The 19,142-nt window shown below is 32.2% G+C and overlaps 1 protein-coding gene across 1 annotated transcript in view; it reads left to right on the top strand.

Moving 5' to 3' along the window:
* The window catches only part of LOC143388888 (A-kinase anchor protein 9-like), a 95,239-nt gene extending 78,708 nt beyond the window's left edge, over window positions 1-16,531 (top strand). The window contains 13 exon segments of the mRNA XM_076842336.1: window positions 2,579-2,755; window positions 3,118-3,222; window positions 8,746-8,898; window positions 9,235-9,414; window positions 9,802-10,092; window positions 10,094-10,865; window positions 12,509-12,660; window positions 13,138-13,626; window positions 14,036-14,099; window positions 14,231-14,352; window positions 15,246-15,437; window positions 15,659-15,847; window positions 16,466-16,531. Of these exon segments, the coding sequence (XP_076698451.1) occupies window positions 2,579-2,755; window positions 3,118-3,222; window positions 8,746-8,898; window positions 9,235-9,414; window positions 9,802-10,092; window positions 10,094-10,865; window positions 12,509-12,660; window positions 13,138-13,626; window positions 14,036-14,099; window positions 14,231-14,352; window positions 15,246-15,437; window positions 15,659-15,847; window positions 16,466-16,531 (2,952 nt within the window).
* Window positions 16,532-19,142: the final 2,611 nt, after the last annotated feature.

The raw sequence follows: 19,142 nt of genomic DNA, 5'->3' as shown, positions 1-19,142 counted from the left end.
ACTGAAATTTGGAATTATTTCCATCTTTATACATTTTCTAGTATTAAATAAACTTCTCTGCCTAATTCTCTACTCCCATCCCAACAAAACTGATAATTCTCTGTAGTCACTCTTTACTAATTATTTCCCTTTCTTTTCTCTTTTACAGTCCACTACAATGAAGTTTCCAACATCTTTTTCTTGGAATTTTATAACCCTTAGTATATTTAAACTGTTCCTATGAAGGTTACCCAAAGCCTCTTGGCTGTATCTAGTAATCACCTCTCTGTCTTCAATACTACTCAACCATTTGGAGACACTCATTACAGTCTTCTATAAGTATCTCCTTCTCTTGACTGCTGTGACACACCTACTGTAGAGTATGGTCTCTCTCCTCCAGTGTTTATTTGTCTTCTGCCTACCCAAAATAAATGAGGGGTGCCTCATGACTTAGTCAGTCTTAGAGTCCTCGTTCTTCCGTTTTTACATTTTCTTCCCAGTCATCTGTAAATTGCCCCACAGTTGTTCCTTTATTCCTAACATCTCTGTTGAACTCTGTACTTGAATTTTCAACTGCCTACACTGTCTCCATGTAGATGTCTCATTTTTAACATATCCAGGAATCATATTCTTGGTTCCTGATTAGCCTTCATCAAAAAGACAAGAATAAAATTATTTTTTCTTCATCTCAATAAATGTTGTCTTCTAAATCATCTTCTTTGCTAAATTCTAGAATTCTTCCTCAGTCCCACTCCTTCTCAGCCCTGATCCCAAACCACTAATGGATCAGATTTATACTACATCTTTTTATTCTTTTCACCTTTATTCATTTCCTTGTGTCTTAGTTGCCTATATGTGTGAGGTAGCCTCCTGACCAGTCTCCCTGCTTCTACTCTGTCACTCCCACTGTCCATTTTCCTCATACAGAAAACTCTACATTTATTAAACAAATGCTACATGGGAAATATTATACATATTTACATGTATATCACTTATATATATTTCTAAAGATGGCTTGTCCTGGTTATAAAGAGATTGTGCTTGAGATAAGGCAATTCCAGTGTGGATCATGGCTATGCTATGTAGTAGATGTCTGACAGTAACTACGCTACTTAACCTTTCAAATCTATTTATTCATTTCTAAAATAAAGACAGTAATAGCTCCCACTGCATAGCAGTATTAGTGTGGCCCTTAGTTAACACTTAAATTCAACTACTATTATTTCTGAAAATAATTTTATTGCTGAAAATTATCTACAATTTCTAAGAAGTTTACTTGATTCACTTCTCTTAAAAGTACCTCAATGAAGTATAAAATGCCTATAAGTTCATTGTAATGAAATGTTAAATCTGCTAGAGTAGCAGAGAAGTCATCATTCCCCTTGTTTGTAGTCATTGCCCTTATTTCTAACAAATGTATTTTTAGATTTTGAAAAACAGTGACTTATTCATTAAAACTCAAAAGATAATTCAAGATCTAGAACTTTGACTGCCATTTTCTACTATATAATTTTTTAAAAAATATTTGAAAGTTGACCTATCTCGTTCATGAAACTTTAAGGTATGTTTGAATTTCCTCAGGAACATTGTGACCCATTTGTTCTCTGCTTACCCTGCCAGAACTAATCCCAGCTTCTGATTTTTTGAAGACTCAAAAATTCCAACTGTGAATACATATTATAATATGCCATTTCTTTGTACCTGTTTTATAGCCTTTTCTCATGAACTTAATCCAAAACTTAGTCAACCTATTATTCTCAGTAGCTTTATTACTGTTAAATTTAATCCTATAATTATAATTAAGCTTGCATTTTTTTAATGTTCTGAATAATGATTGTCATTTTGTATAATTGCTTCCAAGTGTTTCACTGAATAAAGGTAGTATTCTTTTATTTCTTACCATCACTTATCTTTTTAGGAACCTCCTCTACCTCTTGATCAGAACTAATTTCATAAATTATCTTATTAATCCTTCCTGTATTCTTTTATCACAGAGCCATTGAATTGAAGGCACTTGCATATCAGTCTTCAGGGATAAGTTCTGGGATGTGTCATCATTTATTTTGGATGCAGGAGAACTATTGAGACACTAACTGTACAGCTCTCTCTTTCCACCCATCCTCATCTCTATTCTGGGATGGTGCAATGTATAGGTTGAAAGTGCTTTGTAAATAACTATTATCAAAAGGTGATTTATGAAAGATTTTTTTCAGGTTATCTTACTTCACATTCTGAGACCAAGTCAGTAAGTATTCTACAAAATTTGCCATCTTTAAGGTCATAGGTCTTAGTACAATTATACCATTACTAGATAATTCAACATTATTCCCCTCTTCCTAGCTAAAGTCTTAGTCTTAAGAGAATGAAATTTTTCTAAAAAGCGTTGAGCAAAAGCAATATTTGTTGTTTACTAGTGCTGCCTAGTTCTTATCAACTTGGGAAATATCAACCTTTGTTTGAGATAATAGTTGCTATTCTTATAAAAATGAAATTAATATAGCATTTCAAAATGTTTTTTTTAAAAAAATGATTTTTGAGATGAATTGAAAGTTATGACCTTTTCAAATTTTTAGATTTTTTTTGTTTATTATATTTTCAGGTTGAACAATTAACAAAAGATCTAAAAGAAAAAACAGACAAGTTCAGTGAGCTGCTTCTATCAAAAGAACAGCTGCAGAGCGATGTACAAGAGAGGAATGAAGAAATTGAAAAGCTAGAGTTCAGAGTGAGAGAACTGGAACAAGCCTTACTTGTTATCACAGAAAATTTTCAAAAGGTGTGACATTTTGAGTTAACTTTACTAAGTGTTTTAATGAAGAAAAGTTTGATACACAAACATCAGAGCTTGAATAAGAAAGCTTGAGGATGGGGGCAGATGGGAAAGAGCCTTCATTTTTATCTGAGAAATGCATTTTAAGTGTCAAAAGTTCCTGTTTGACTCTATGAAAGTATTCAAGACTGAATATCTATAACTTTTTGATATTCACTAATGTAGTTTGTCCTCCTAACTGGTCAGAGAGAATTGCTACTTAACCAAAAGGAAACATACAAACACACACACACACACACACACACACACACACTGAATAATCAATATTTAATGTCTGAAAATTTGAGAACATTCTTATATATTTAAAGGTAGAGGACCAGAAACAATTTGGAGCCTTAGAAGCTAAAGCAGAATTGTCTCTAGAAGTGCAACTGCAAGCTGAGCGAGATGCTATTGACGGAAAAGAGAAAGAGGTAAGGACTTTTTTTTTTCTTGTGTGTGTGTGTGTGTGTGTGTGTGTGTATTAGATGTAGATGGGCAAATATCTTTGTTTTATATACTTACATGGTTCTGAGGATTGAACCCAGTGCCTCACACATACTAGGCAAGCACTCTACCACTTTATTTTTAAATGACAAAATATATTTTGAGTTATTTTAAAATCAGTTACCTTGAAAACATCATTTGAACAAAATGAAGTTTGTGGTCTAAAACAAAAGTATAGACTTTCTCAATTCAGTGCCTAGATTGATCTTCAAGACAATAAACATGATAAGCTTATGAAGGAAGTTTATTCCAGGTTGAGAAGATAACTAGTGTGAGCACTTTGAAGCAAGAAGAAATTTAGAGAGTGAGAAAGGACAATTTAGCAGGTATGGGCTGAGTGAAGAGGACAGTGGAGAAATGTAGTAGTTAGGACAAAAGGCAGCATCTCTTTTCTCCTGTTCGTGCTATGGGCATTGAGTTTTTGCTCCCCTCTACTGTGAATTTGGGTTTGCTTGCTTTCCTTTTTCTTTTTAAACTTTTCCCTGAGAATTGATAGTGTTGTTTTACAACATATGAAGCTTGTGCTTAAAAGATTAATAATGAACTAGGAATGGGAATTTAGCTCAATGTGGGTTTGAATCTGCAGCACCACAAAATAATAATAAAGAAAGTAACTATAAAGTTATCCTGTGTTGCCCTTCTCCCTCCTTCTTAATGAGAAGGATTCAATTAGGCATGGTGCATGCCTGTAGTCCCTGCTTCTCAGGACACTGAGGCAGGAGAATGAATCACTTGAGCCAAGGAGGTTAAGGTCAGCCTAGACAACATAATAATACCCCTGTGAGAACAAGAAAAGAAAATTTACCTTTAGAGCTATAGTAATCATAACTTTTATTGTCTACTAATAGTTTTCCTAAAACATATAATACTCAACATTGTATAGTAGTAAATAATTTTAAATGTTTAAAATGTTTTTAATTAAGTTTTTGTCTCTTTCCGTAGAATTTTTCTCAGAACATTTAAATTTATTTTAACAAATACTTATTTTCCTTAAATATCATAGAAGTATTTGTTAATAAGTACTTGGAAATCTGTTTACAAAACTAATTTAGACATCAGCCAAAATGACGGTTCAGCGAATGTGTAGTTCAAAGAAGAAAAAAGGAATCCATAGAAATTACTATAGTTGAAATGATCCATGAGAAGGATCGTCTTCCCATTTTTATGTAACATCTGAGAAGTTCTTGTTTATTAGGTTTGGAGTTTTCATTGAAGGCAGTGAGCACATTTATTTTTGTGTAACTATTTATGTATATTTGAAAGGAATTAATACTTAATGATTTATCTTAAAGACTGAATAATCTCCTCCCCCCAAAAATGAACCTTCACAACTGGATCTAAAAGTAGTGGTAGTTGATTAAGGAATCTTGGTGTAGCTTACTAGTTGTTTCTCTTCATTTGTGTGTGTGTTCTGGGGGTCAAAGGGCATCACACAAGCATTCCATCACTGAGTTATTTCCTTAGCCCTAATTCTATACATACATGCACACACGCACACACACACACACACACACACACACACACACACACACACACAGGTTTTTTTGTTTTTGTTTTTGTATTTTGAGATGGAAGCCATTAAGTATAGTGCCAGGCTGGCTATAAACTCCAAATTACAGGGTTCAAGCAATCCTCTCACATCAGTTTCCTGAGTAGCTGGGACTACATTCATGTGCCACCATGCCCTATTATTTTTATTATCTTTTGAACGTAATATATATCTACTAACACCTTAATTTCCTGAATTAAGTTTCTAATACACATCTACCTTTTACTCAGGATTATAGCACTAGTAGTTCAGAATTATAAGAAACCATAGAGAGCATCTGTTAACTGACTTTCAGTTTTTACAGATAGAGACCCAGAGCCAAAAATGTTGAGTGAATATATACGGATTAAAATAGCAGCTGACCTTCATTTACTTGCTTTAAATAACTATAATGAGTATTCTATCAGAACTCTCTCCCTTACCTATAACTGAATAATGAATGTAGAATTAAAACATATGTCTTTTAATGAAAATAACTTAAGCATTCTATCCGGAAAACTAGGCAAATGTTTTCAGATGTCCTATTGAGTATAAACATAAAGATATCCTTATGTATCATTATAGTTGAGATGTTCAAATACTCCCAAAACCTAGATTTGAATAAAACATTTTTTTGAAAGTTCATTAGACTACATAGAAATGTGGGATGAATAAAAAAGAAGAAAACAGCTTCTTATAGGAGAAGGAAATATTGTGGAGACAATAGTTATTTTGAGAAAAGGATTCCTTCAATAAGTTTTAGCTCTCTGTAGAATTAATGAGCTCTAGTTTACAGATAGTAATAGTAAATAATAGTTAACTTTGCTGAGGGCTGAGTCTAGAAAGTATATTAAATGCCTTATCCCATTAACCCTTAACAGTCTCGCTGGGAATAGGTTCTGTTCTAAAATCTCCTAATTTGCCAATGTGTGAGCTGATCCTTAAGAGAGGTTAGTACTTAGTACAGACAGAAAGAACTGATTCTGGAACCCTATGATGCTATACTGCCAGAACACTGAATATATTTTGCTTGTTAGTGAAAAATGTTAAAGACTGTCATTCAACATTTATTATTAAACTGTTTCTGCATGTAAAGCACTTTTGTTCAGTTGTGAAATCAACACCAGACTTCAAGGAATGTGCTGTCTAATTAGTGGAACATATAAGTTTTTTTAACATTTTTTTAAAGTTGTTGATGGACCTTTATTTTATTTTTTGATTTTATGTGGTGCTGAGAATCGAATGCAGTGGCTCACACATGCCAGGCAAACATTTGGTCTACCACTGAGCCACAACCCCAGCCCCTATACTTTTTTTATGAGAAAAAAAAAAAACACTTAAAAATAAAATAAAATAAAACTCAAATAGGTACAAATTAGTGTCATCCAAATAGTCTATATATCAATTGGTAGATAAGTAAAACAAGTTTAAACCTTTCTAATGTTCTTCTGGTTTGGGTGTTGTTATAAGACAGCCTGAAACTAGAGTCTGCTTGAATAACAAGAATGTTCCATAGTGTCATTTGGAGAAATTAAGGTCTGATGTGATGTCTCAAGTTCAGCTGCTTAAAATAAAAATGTTAGTACTTTAAACCAGTCCTTCTCTGCATATGAATCAGCTGGGGATCTTGTTAAAGTGCAGGTCTTTTTTTTATCTTTTTTTTTTTAAATATTTAGTTGTAGAGAAACTAAATACCTTTTTTTTTCCTAATGTGGTGCTGAAGATCAATCCCTGTGCTCATGCATGCTAGGCAAGCGCTCTACCACTGAGCCACAACCTCAGCTCCCAAAATGCAGATTTTGAGTGCAGCACAAGATTCTGTGCATCAAACGTGCTCTCACATGATACCTATTCTGCTGCTCCAGAGACTACACTTTGAGTAGCAGGGCTTTTAAGACATAGAGCTAAGACTTTGACTATTAAGTGATGTCACAAGGAAAAAAAAGGTCATGTGAGGTGGGGCGCAATTTTGAACTTAAATAACTATGTGTATGTTGATTTTATAATACCTTGTCATTAAAATTTGTTAGAGAAGAGAAGAATAGGTGTAACTACTGTCAGATAACTTTGAAGAAGATACAGTCATCACAATTTTCAATAAACTAACCTGGAAATTATATATGTACAACCACTAAACGTGTTTTAGTGTCTACAGAATTTAATATCAGTGTTACAAAAAATTTTAAATAGAGGTCTTAGACATTAGTTATTAGAAACAAGATAAATTATAGTTTAGGACTGGAACTCCCCAGGTTCCAAAGGTGGTTTCACCACCTAGTAGACATGTGACCTCAGGACAAGTTACTCCTTGCTTTAACTCCCTTCCTTACTTCTGAAATGGGGTTAATCATAGAATAGAGCTCCTAAGGTTGTAACAGGCTTTTTAAAAAATAACAATATATAAAGCACTTTGTACCCATGCCTAGCAGTAATTCTCTATAAATAATAGCCATTATTTAGTATTGATACCATTTCTGTTTAAGAAATATTAGGCTGATTATTTTTTCCTTGCTAATTTCTCTTTTTAGGCTGATTTTTAAGACCTTGCCTTGCCTGTGCTAGAATGATTCTAATTATGTGATGTATCAGTATATAAGCAACATATGCCCCTTTTCAACTTTAAGGCACTAAATGATTTAAAGTTGGCTCTGAGCCAGTTACTACTAAACACTGCTTCTGCATCTTAGGTTGCTGTTAATGCAACATTTTTGATCATCAAGTAAATATATGTTTATAAATTCATTTATTAAATATTAAGTAGCTGTGAAGCAGTGAGCTAAAGTGACTGCTAATGTCTTCAATCAAACCCATATTTTTAAAATAGAGCAATAATTAGCTCTTAATATTCATCATCAGGTTCATTTTTTTTGTATAACCATCAAAGAGGATTATTTTACTTTTATTACTAATAATCCATCTTCAAAACTTAAATTTCTGTTTTCCTATAAGTAAGAGCTCCCTGATTTTCTACTAAAATTATTTTGTTTAACTTACTCTGCAATTCAGACCTAAGGATCTCTTGACCTTATTGTGTATCTCTGCTTCCATCTGCTTAATCAAACCACAAAGCAGACAGGGCATTCAATGGATTATAATTAGATATTTGTGGGACTATATTAAGTTAGTTTTATTTGATACTAGAATAACTGAATTAATTCTACAATTTTTCTAAGCTTTTCAATAGCAACTGACTTAATTCTAACTGAATTTAACATAAGAGTTAGCATGTGGACTACTCCTTTCTGTGACTCTTTCTGCTTATGATAGAAAATGTTTCCTGGTGTCCTTCTTTAAGGTGTCTTCTGCTTGGGCAAGATGGTTTAAGAATGTGCAGGTGACAGGCACGGTGGCACACACCTATAATCCCACAACTCAGAAGTCTGAGGCAGGAAGATTGCAAGTTTGAGGTCAGCCTCAGCAACTTAGCAAGACCCTAAGCAACTTACTAAGCATGACTGTATCTAAAAAGTATAAAATGTAAAAAAGGGCTGGGGATGTGGTTCCATGGTAAAGCTCCCTTGGGTTCAGTCCCCAGTGCCAAAACAAAAACAAAATAAACAAACCAAAAAACAAACAAACAAAAAAAAAAAGAATGTGCAGTGTGAGCATGTCTAGGAACCATACAGGTATGGCTGGCTTGGAAAACCACTTTCCTTTATTCTTATGAATTAAGCATATGTATTTTGTAAAGCAAATACAACATTATTTTTTTTAAATTTCTTTTTTAGTTGTAGTTGGACACAATATGTTTATTTATTTTTATGTGGTACTGAGGATCAAACCTAGTGCCTCACATGTGCACAACAGGTGTTTTACCACTGAGCTACAGCCCCAGCCCCAGCCCCAACATTCTTAATTCTATCTCGACAAACATCTGTTTAAAGTTTTTTTTTCTTTACTTTTCATAATTTTGATATTAAAGATAACAAACTTAGAAGAACAACTAGAGCAATTTAGAGATGAGCTTGAAAATAAAAATGAAGAAGTTCAGCAACTACATATGCAATTGGAAATACAGAAAAAGGAATCCACTACCTGTGTACAGGAACTTGAACGAGAAAATAAATTATTCAAGGTAACTATTTTAGAAAAAAAATTTTTTCTATAAAGAGATAATAAGTTTTGCTCCTATGTAGTTATAATAAACATTTACTAAGTCCAGATCTAAATAATACTCACTCGAAGAACACTAGCAAGCAAATAGATTTGCATGGAACTTATTTTCTGTTTATAATTAAATTTTTGAGATCTTTTATTAAAATATTTCAAGAATTATTGATCTACATTATGTCTAATTTTTTTTACTTGTACATTGTAGGAAATGTATTTTTTATAAGACTTAATTGAAACAATGTTGTGAAAATTGCCAGTCATGAATACATCCAACTATGATAGTTATTTTTGTCACTAGGATGAAATGGAGAAATTGAAATTTGCCATAATGGATCCTGAGGCTATCTCTACTCATGACCAGCATATGCTATTTGGGAAATTTGCTCAAATAATACAGGAAAAAGAGGTAAAAATTGATCGATTAAATGAGCAAATTAGAGACTTTCATCAACAACTTAGACTTACAACAGATAACAAGGTATACTCATTTAAAATTGGTTATTATCTGAAATCTAATAGTTAAATAGAGTAATTAGCTTTGGATGCCATCTGTTATAGACTTAATTCAGTATTTTATCCTTTCCAATAAAATGCACTAATGTTGACATTATCCTATTAGAGAATCAAATACTAAAAGCATAAGCCACTTATGTGTAATAGAACTTCCAGAATGATGTTCTAAATAAGGTCTTTGTTTGATGTGATAAGGGAGGTGTTGGTCTATATTGAAAGTAACATAATGTGTCTGACAAGCTATACAGCTTTTGTGCCTGATCATCTTTAAGTTTTTACCCTAAAATAAAACAAAATTTTAAAATATGAATACATACTTTTCTGTGTTTCCCTTTTTCGAATTAACTAATAGGATTTTGACGAAAAAAATGAACTGATAAGGGATCTTGAAGCCCAAATAGAATGTCTAAAGAGTGATCAAGAACGTTTGAAGAAAAATAGAGAAGAAGAAACAGACAAGCTCAATGAATTGATTGAAAAACTTCAGGAGGAATTGTCATATATTAAACAGAATATGTTGTTGGATACCAATTCCCCCTCAGAACAAGAGGACAGCTTGAAACATCAGTTGGAAAAGGTTATAGCTGAAAAGCTGTCTTTGGAACAGCAAGTAGAAATCACTAATGAAGAAATGGCCTTCACAAAAAAATGTACTTAAAGAAACCAATTTTAAAATGAATCAGCTAACACAAGAATTAGTCAACTTGAAGAGAGAACATGACCATAAGGAAAAAATCCAAAGTATACCAGATGAAAGTGTTAGCATGACTATAGATGATCTCAGCAAAGACCAACCCGAACTGGAAGTAATCCATATTGAAGATGTTCATAAACCCCCTGAGAACAAGATGTATCTCAGATCTTTTGAAGAAAGCACAGAAGTTTCCAGAAATTTGGAAACAAAACTGCTACAGCTTGAGAGCTCTGATAGCACAAAGGACTTAGAACTTATCCAGTGTTATAAACAAACAGAAGACATAAAAGAACAAGGCCAATCTGAAACAGAAATGCTTCAGAAGAAGATCGTAAACCTACAGAAAGTCCTTGAGGAGAAAGTAGCTGCTGCTCTTGTAAGTCAAGTCCAACTTGAGGCAGTTCAGGAATATGTGAAATTCTATCAAGATAAAGGAATAGCTTCATCAGAACTTGAAAAGGAAAATATGCAGAATTTAAATCAAATAACAGAAAACAAGATGGAGTCAGATATGTCTGCATTAACCTTGAGAATATCAGACTTAGAAAGACAAGTGATTGAAATGCATACTACTTTGATTTCAGAAAAAGAACAAGTAGAAACTGCAGAGAAAAATGCTTTGGAAAAAGAAAAGAAGCTGATAGAACTGCAGAAGTTATTGGAGGACAGTAAGAAAAAACTAGAAGGAAAAGAAAGGAAAAGAAGCCCTCATGGAGATTTTGTTCTTAAGGTTAGCTTTATATTTGAATTTTTCACATAAATACCCTAAGAAACTCTTTTTTTTCCCTTTGCTTATTAAGCTGATTGGTAATTTACTAAGTCAAACAGTTCTGCTGACACCTACCAATTTATACATAATGGGATTTTATTTAAAAAATCATACTGTACTTAAAGAACTATAGACAAACTAAAGAGTTTGTTTGAGCAAAAAGTGCTACATGCATTGTGCAACACTCAGAAACAGAAGAGATTCGAACAGCTTCACTGTGCAACAGTGGGTGGATTTAGAGGCAGAACTCACAAATAAAATTCAGAAATTGCTTGATTGGTCATGGCTAGACCTTGTTTGGATGTGATTTGATTGGTTGATTGCCTATGATTGGCTGAAACATAGTTGCCTATTATCATTGGCTGAGACTTAGTAGTTAATTATACTCTGTTCATTTGTTTCCCTACCAAGTTATATTGCAGTTTCTTACACAGAAACTCAAGGTATAGAGTCCAGATTAAATTTAACACTATAGGGTCATTTTATCATCATTAGAATAATGGGCCCTAATTATATTTTGTGATCTTCAAACATCTTTTTTTTCAATCAAGGTTGTCATTAATTAGAACAGTTCAAATAAATATGGAAACATTAAATTTAGCAAATGTCCTCTAGAATTTCTGTGGATATTTTCCCCCTTAATGTACGTCTACTAAGTATGTTATGTCATCATCTCTTTTAAGTACTATAGTGCACCCTATAATCATCAACACCACAGTAATGTATATTCATAAGTATTCTATACATTCTAATCTTGCACTGAATACCAGCACAATTTTTTTTTTTTGGTTGGGGGAGAGCTTTATAAAATGGTCATACCACACTTTTGCAAAAACAATTTTGGCATAAAATCTGTGAAAGTTATGTAGGTGAGATACAATTATAAAAATATCAAAATATATTCATATTGAATTAACATATGAGTAACAAGTTATTAGCTTGGCAAATTTTATGCCTCATAATATATTTTATTCTTCTTAGGAAAAATTTGTAACTGACCTAAGTCTACTTACATAAAGATCAGAAATTGCAGTTATTTCTTAGTGTATGACAGACATGACAAGTTCCCTCACTTAATAAACTTACAATTTCAAGTACCAGAAGTTCAGTCTTATCTGCCCCAGAAGATTGATACATTGGGATTTTATGTCTACTTAATTTATATTGGCAAAGGATAATAATTTTATTCACTATACTTTTTCTTCCTAGCTCATTGGAATTGCATATTACTGTAGGTAATAATTATTAAAATATTAATATAACTTTTTAGGTATAACTTATAATAATTATCTTTGAGCTCATATCTTTTGAGGAAAGTAATATAAATATGAAACTTTTGAGTGGCACAAAGAATATTTTTATCAATAATTTATAAATTTTATATATATTAATGGCATGATTTGTCTTTCATTTCCAGAAAATCTTTCTTATTTCTTTAAGAATACAAAATGATGGTTCTTAAAATGTTTCACTGTTTGTTAAAAGAGCATTTATCACTAAAACCCCTAGGCAGTCAGTCTTGGAAAAGCTTCATTAGAATGTGTAAATGCTTTGAATTTAGCTCTTTTTTTTAATGATGTATTTCTTATGTTTTCTACTGTATCCAAACAACTACTGAGTTAATAAATGACAGTGGAGAAAGTGGATTTTTTGAAGAACTTGAGGCTCTTAGAATCGAGTTAGTGGCTACCAAAGAAGAACTTGCCACTTTCAAAGAAAGGACAGAAAAACTTCAAAAAGAGCTTTTGGTAAGACAAGTAACATAACTCCTAATTCATTCATTTCTACCCATCTTAATTCCCTTTCAAATTGTCCTATAGAAACAAGTCCAGAGACATAACTTAAAAACTAAATTTACAAGTCTTTTTGAAAAATTCATTGTTATAAATCTATTCACCATCTCCTTGCTTGTTTTGCTAGGAATCTTTATATTAGAAGAATACTTTTAATCTCTAGTCTTTTAGCAAAGGAAGTGAAAAACTGCTGTTAAAGAGAATTTAAATCCCCTGGGAAACAAAAGTAAAGGCTAATAAAATTATTTCAATTTTGTAGTAACCTGTGACCATACGTACATGCGAAAGTATATATGTATTACAGTTTCCAACGTGTTTTTCCTATTATTGTGCGGCAAGTGAACATATAAATGAAATTATACTCTTTCCCTCTCCACTGTAAGTTCTTCATTTGATGTGCAAGATTTTCAACTTAATTCATCTGTGTTTTAGGTAAAAGAGACAAATATGGCATCTCTTCAGAGAGATTTAAGCCAAGTTAAGAATCAACTTGTCGAGGAGGAAAAAAAGAAATTATCCCACTTCTTAATAAAAGAGGATAAGTCTGAAGTACCAACAAACAGAAACATCTGCTTAGAGCCACTTCCTATTGTAGTAGGTAAAAACACTGCATCCCAAACAGACCAAATACTCAAGGTCAACATGAGCAACCAGACTCCACAAATTCTTGTTAAAAATGCAGGAATTCAAATTGATATACAGACTAGCTGTTCCTCAGAAAAAGTCTCTGAAATAATTAGGCAATTTACTGAAAGAATTGAACACATACAAGAACTTCATGCCACTGAAATTTTGGATATGGAATTCAGACATATTTCAGAAACTGAAACTTTAAAGAAGGAACATTATGTTGCTGTTGAGTTACTGACAGAGGAGAGTGGTACATTGAAGGCAGTGATACAGTGTCTGAGACCTAAAGAGGTATTTATTTTGTTGTTGTCATGTGGGGGGAGTTTCCACTGTTGTCAACAACCTGTTTTTAAGCAAAAATTTTAAAAGAAATTTGAGAAATATCTCTTCTTTATACTATTAGAATTTAAGTCTCCCCATTGTATTAGATAATAGAGTTCTTATGAAAGTTTGCAACTTATTATGGGTATGGTTCCTTAAATAATAACTATCTCTTCTTACTATGGTAATATCCTTAAGGAAAAAATTATAGACTTGTTATAAATCATAGTTTCATTTCAAGTATGCTTAGATTGAGTTTTTTTCTTTTTCTTTCCCTTTTTTTTTCTTTTTACAGCATTATAACAGCAAAATAGTTCATTGGGTTCTGTTTTTATTAAAACAAAAATATTTATGTATGTTGTTTCTTTTTTCTAATTAGGGATCCTTGATTCCTGAACTTACATATTCTAATGCTTACAAAACTAGAGAAATATATTCCAGTGGTAAGTTATATAAAATTCTGGAATGTTTATAGCATTTGATTAAAACGTGTTATTTTTGTTTGAAGAGGGTATGTTTTTTATTTTTGTTTGATTGTTTGTTTAACAACAAATGATTGTTTTCTTTATTTTAGATTCTGGATCAGACTGGAGTCAGGGAGTTTATCTTACACAAAATCAGGGATTTGACACAGCATCGGAAGGAAGAGGAGAAGAAGGTGAAAATATAACAGAATCATTTCCAAAGAAAATAAAGGTACTGAAAGATAAATATTACTGAAACATAATATATTTTAGTAAACTTAGCCAGTATAATTTCTATGTTGAACATAGTAGTTTATTTAAAGTTATATACTGGATCTCTGAAAAAAACTGTATAGCAAGAAAGATCGAAGGAAGGGGGAGAGAGAGCGAGAAAATATGCTGCCCTCCTCTCCCTCCTTTCTTCCAGAATTAGTGACAAGATCTTTTGGTCAATTCTCTGTTAACTAGATATTGAGGAAAAAGGATGTTGGAAGTAGCATCCCTGGTTGCTCAAACAATGTCTAGTACAGTCCACCCCATCAAATAGAAGCAAAAGGTAGCACTCACCTCATGCTTCAAATGAAAACAGGCTAAAATAAATGACTTAAAAGAAAAAAAAATCCATGAGAACCTATTTCATTTTATTTCCATATTCCACAAATAATAATATATTGTATTTCATTTTATTTCCATATTCCACAAATAATAAAATACAATATATTAAATAATTATGTTATGAAGATTTAAAAAAAATAATTTTTATTATTGCTGATTTTGTTTGCCAAAATTGTAAAAGCAGTCTCAAGAAATGGAAGTTTTTCCAACAGTATTTCTTTTGGTCAAATCAATGGCTAATCATTAAATCTAGGAAGAGTACATTAGCTAAACTGAAGGAACTTAGAGGTGTAACCTATGGAAATCATAAACCATCTGTTGCAATTGACTTAGCTCTCCACAGGAAGAAGGTATTTAGTAAAGGTGCCTGGAGTTTCTTTTCTGCGGTTGCTTTTCTAAATCTATTTTTCTTCATTATGCTATATTGCTTAATATTTCTCCTTGTAGCTCTCATTTTTTCAGCATTTGGAGAAGTTGTCATAATATTGGCTTTTGGATTTTGTTTTCTAGGGATTACTGAGAGCTGTTCATAATGAGGGCTTGCAGGTGCTTTCTCTCACTGAGTCACCATGTGGTGAAAGAGAAGACCATTCTATTCAACAGGTTTCAGAATTTTGGCTAGAAGAGAGAAGATCTTATCTTAATATCATCTCATCTCTTAAGGATTTAATTACCAAAATACAAGTGCAAAGGGAATCTGAGGTACCCAAAGAATATTATATTCTTTGTAGCATTATTATTTTTAATGACAATAATGAACTTTGTAAATTAAATTCTTTTTTATATGAATTTTCACATAAATTATTGTCTGTATTTTCAGACTCAAAAATACATACATTCTTTTAAATACCTATTTTGGTTAGTAGAATGTTTTAAAAACATGTTTATTTGAAACCTAACTTTTGTTATTTGTACTCTGCTAGGTTAATGATAATTCTCAATCTCATGAGAGCCTCCCGGACTGGTGAGGGGAATTTCTACTTGCTCTCCAACATGTTTTCTTAAAGGAGCACAATGTTTTGCTGGCTGCTTTTCAGATTGAACTGACAGCTCTAGGCACTAAAGATGCAGTTGGATTATTAAAGTGTTTGGAACAGTGAATACAAGAACAAGTATCAAACCAAAATTTTATTTTAAAGAATACTATTTTTAATAGTAATAAAAAATCAGTTGCTGATTTGTTTCAGAGTCTTAATTTAAGTATGAAGATAAGCATTTTTAACAGGGGTCACTAAGAGTATTTAGGAGAAGAACATTACCTTTTGTCTTATATTAGAAAGTAAGAAAAACTTAAAATTAATGAGATAGTCCTCAAACTTGGAAATTTAGAAAGAGCTGTAAAACCTAAAGAAAAGAGAAGGAATAAGATACAGTCACTTCTCATTATTTTCAGTAGTTATATTTTATAAACCTACAAGGAGTCATTGCTCCTGTGGGAAATACAGAAATAGGTTACTGCAAGCCTCAATCACAATATTTTCATCAACCAGTCAATACATGATCTTATTTTCTGTGTGGTTGTGTTTAAAGAAATCTTATATGGGGAGGGGAGAAGAAATGTATCTCAGTGGTAGAATGCTTGCCAAGCATACTCTTGGCCCTGGGCTCAGTACTCAGTGCCATTAAAAAAAGACAAAAGATACCTTCTGTGTTGTATATTATTCATTAATGTTTAACACGGCCAAGAGCAATCATACAGAAGCTTATCTAACACACTTTTCTCCTTAAAGCACGTCACAGATTTCTTGCAATTAGGAACACCAAGCCCTTCACTTGTGGGCCATTTAAAACCATGAAATCACAAATAAAAAGCACAATATGGAAAAACAAGTTACTAAACAGGACATTTGTGTACAATATGAGAGCTAAAATACAAAGGTAGAGTATGCCCTTGTTTAACTTAGCCAGGAACATGTGCATGAGGAAATTTAAATTTTTTACTACTCTAACTATGTCTGACAAAGCAATACAAGTATTGGTTTGAGGGTTACAAAAACTTTTTATCAAGTAGACAAATCTGAAAACACAGGATCCATTAATAATGAGGATTAACTATAATAAAGTAAAAAATATTAATGAAATGTACAGTACAATATAGAGAATAAATCATTAAAAATTGGTTCCTTGAAAATGCTAATAAGAAAATCTTTTCTGGAGAATTCATTATGATTTTTAAATGTTATAAATGAATATGAGATCATAATTAAACATGTAACAAATAAAATAACAAAATATTATAAATTATTTTATTTATACAAATAAGAAAATTGAGGTGAAATTTTAAAAAAAATCACTTATCAAAATTCATGCTGGAAGAAACAGAATACCTAAAAAGACCTACAACAGCATCAAATCAGTAGTTAAAAATAGACAGAAGAAGCTTATTATCTGAAATTGAAGTACCACATGCTCAAGTTAATGACAAGAAAATGACCTTGAAAAGAGAACAAGAAAATGATTAAAAAAAACCTAGGTATGTTACAAAACAGACTCATATAATTATACAAATGGGTGAAAATATTTTACTTTACATTATTATTACTCAGTTAAAACATTTCCTTTCAGTGGTATTGATTTCTCATTTTCATAACATTAATTATAGTAATTACTGCAGTGGCTAGAGAGGATTGTCAAATTGATTTTAAACAACTGTATCTAATTTTAAATACAGTAGCCTTACCTTGACCAAGTTAAACAAATTAATTTCATGGTCTCTTTTTGTTTGTTTGTTTGTTTTAATTGGTTATACATGACATTAGAGTGCATTTATGCACTTTGATATATCATGCATAGATGGGATATAATTTCTCATTTTTCTGAGTATACATGTTGAAGAATCATATTGGTCATGTAGTCACATATATACATACACTATTAATATCTGTTTCATTCTACTATCTTTCCTATCCCCACATTCCCTCCCCTCTTCTCCCATCACTTCCCTCTACCTAATCTAAGGTAACCATATTCTTCCCTACTATCCCCCACCTTATGTGAATTAGCATTTACAAATTAGAGAAAACATTTGGCCTTTAGTTTTATGGGATTGGCTTATTTTGCTTACCATGATATTCTCCTACTCCAACCACTTTCTGGCAAATGCCATAGTTTTACTCTCCTTTAAAGCTCTGAGTAATATTCCATTGAGTATATATACCACATTTTCTTTATCCATTCATCTGTTGATTGATACCTAGGTTGGTTGCATAGATAAGCTATTGTGAATTGAGCTGCTATAAACATTGATACAGCTGCATCACTATACTGTGCTGATTTTAAGTCCTTTGGGTATATAAACCAAGGAATTGGATAGCTGGGTTAAAGGGTGGTTCCATTCCCAGTTTTCTGAGGAATCTCCATACTGCTTTCCATAGTGGTTGCATCAATTTGCAGTCCCTCCAGCAATGTATGAATATGCCTGTTCCACCACATCCTCGACAACATTTGTTGTTGCCTCTATTCTTGATGATTGATTGCCATTCTGACAGGAGTAAGATGAAATCTTAGAGTAATTTTGATTTGCATTTCTCTAATTGCTAGAGATGTTGAACTCTCTTAAAGCTGTACATTAAGAAAGGTGTTTTATATACTAGAGAATTACTACCTAAAGGAAAAGGAAATCCATAATTAAAATAGCCATTTCTTTTTTAATCCCTCTTATTAAAAATTTAACTATAACAACATACAGAAAAGTGAACAATTCAACTCTTCAGTATGACATTATTTTTTATTTTTTAATATTTATTTTTTAGTTGTAGTTGGACTTAATATCTTTTTTAATTTATTTATTTTTATGTGGTGCTGAGGATTGAACCCAGGGCCTCACAGATGCTAGACGAGCACTCTTCTGCTGAGCCACAACTCCAGCCCCAGGATTACATTATTAAATGAATGTCTGTGGAGGAGACATTGTTTGTGTTAAGAAGTAGAACATTGCCCACATCCTAAAGGCCCCCTCTAAAAATCAGGTTATCCTGATTTTTCTTTAGTTTTATTACTAATTTATATATTCCAAAATCATATATGTTTAAAGTGTTTCTATTTTTGAACTTTATATTTTATGTCTTGCTTCTGTCACCTTCCTGAATTATCCCAACTTACTGCATTTATCTATAGTTCATTTTTGTTACCATATAGAATTCTCTTGTTTGGATATTCAACAACTTATATTTCATTCTGTGGTTGATTAGATTTGGATTGTTTCTACTTTTTAGCTATTAGAATTATTGCTGTTGTGGACACTGTTGCAAAGTGTTTCTGATGCAATTGTACTTATGTCTTTCTAGGAGTGAAATTGCTGGGTCATAGAATTCATATCTTTAAATTTATTAGAGAACCCCAAACTATTTTAAAGAGTAGTTTTGTTAGGGGCTCACAGGTAGAGTGCTCACCTAGCACATTGGAGGT

The sequence above is a fragment of the Callospermophilus lateralis genome, unplaced genomic scaffold, assembly GCF_048772815.1.
Source record: "Callospermophilus lateralis isolate mCalLat2 unplaced genomic scaffold, mCalLat2.hap1 Scaffold_45, whole genome shotgun sequence".
NCBI classification, from domain to species: Eukaryota; Metazoa; Chordata; class Mammalia; order Rodentia; family Sciuridae; genus Callospermophilus; species Callospermophilus lateralis.
This window is presented reverse-complemented; position numbering and strand designations above follow the sequence as displayed.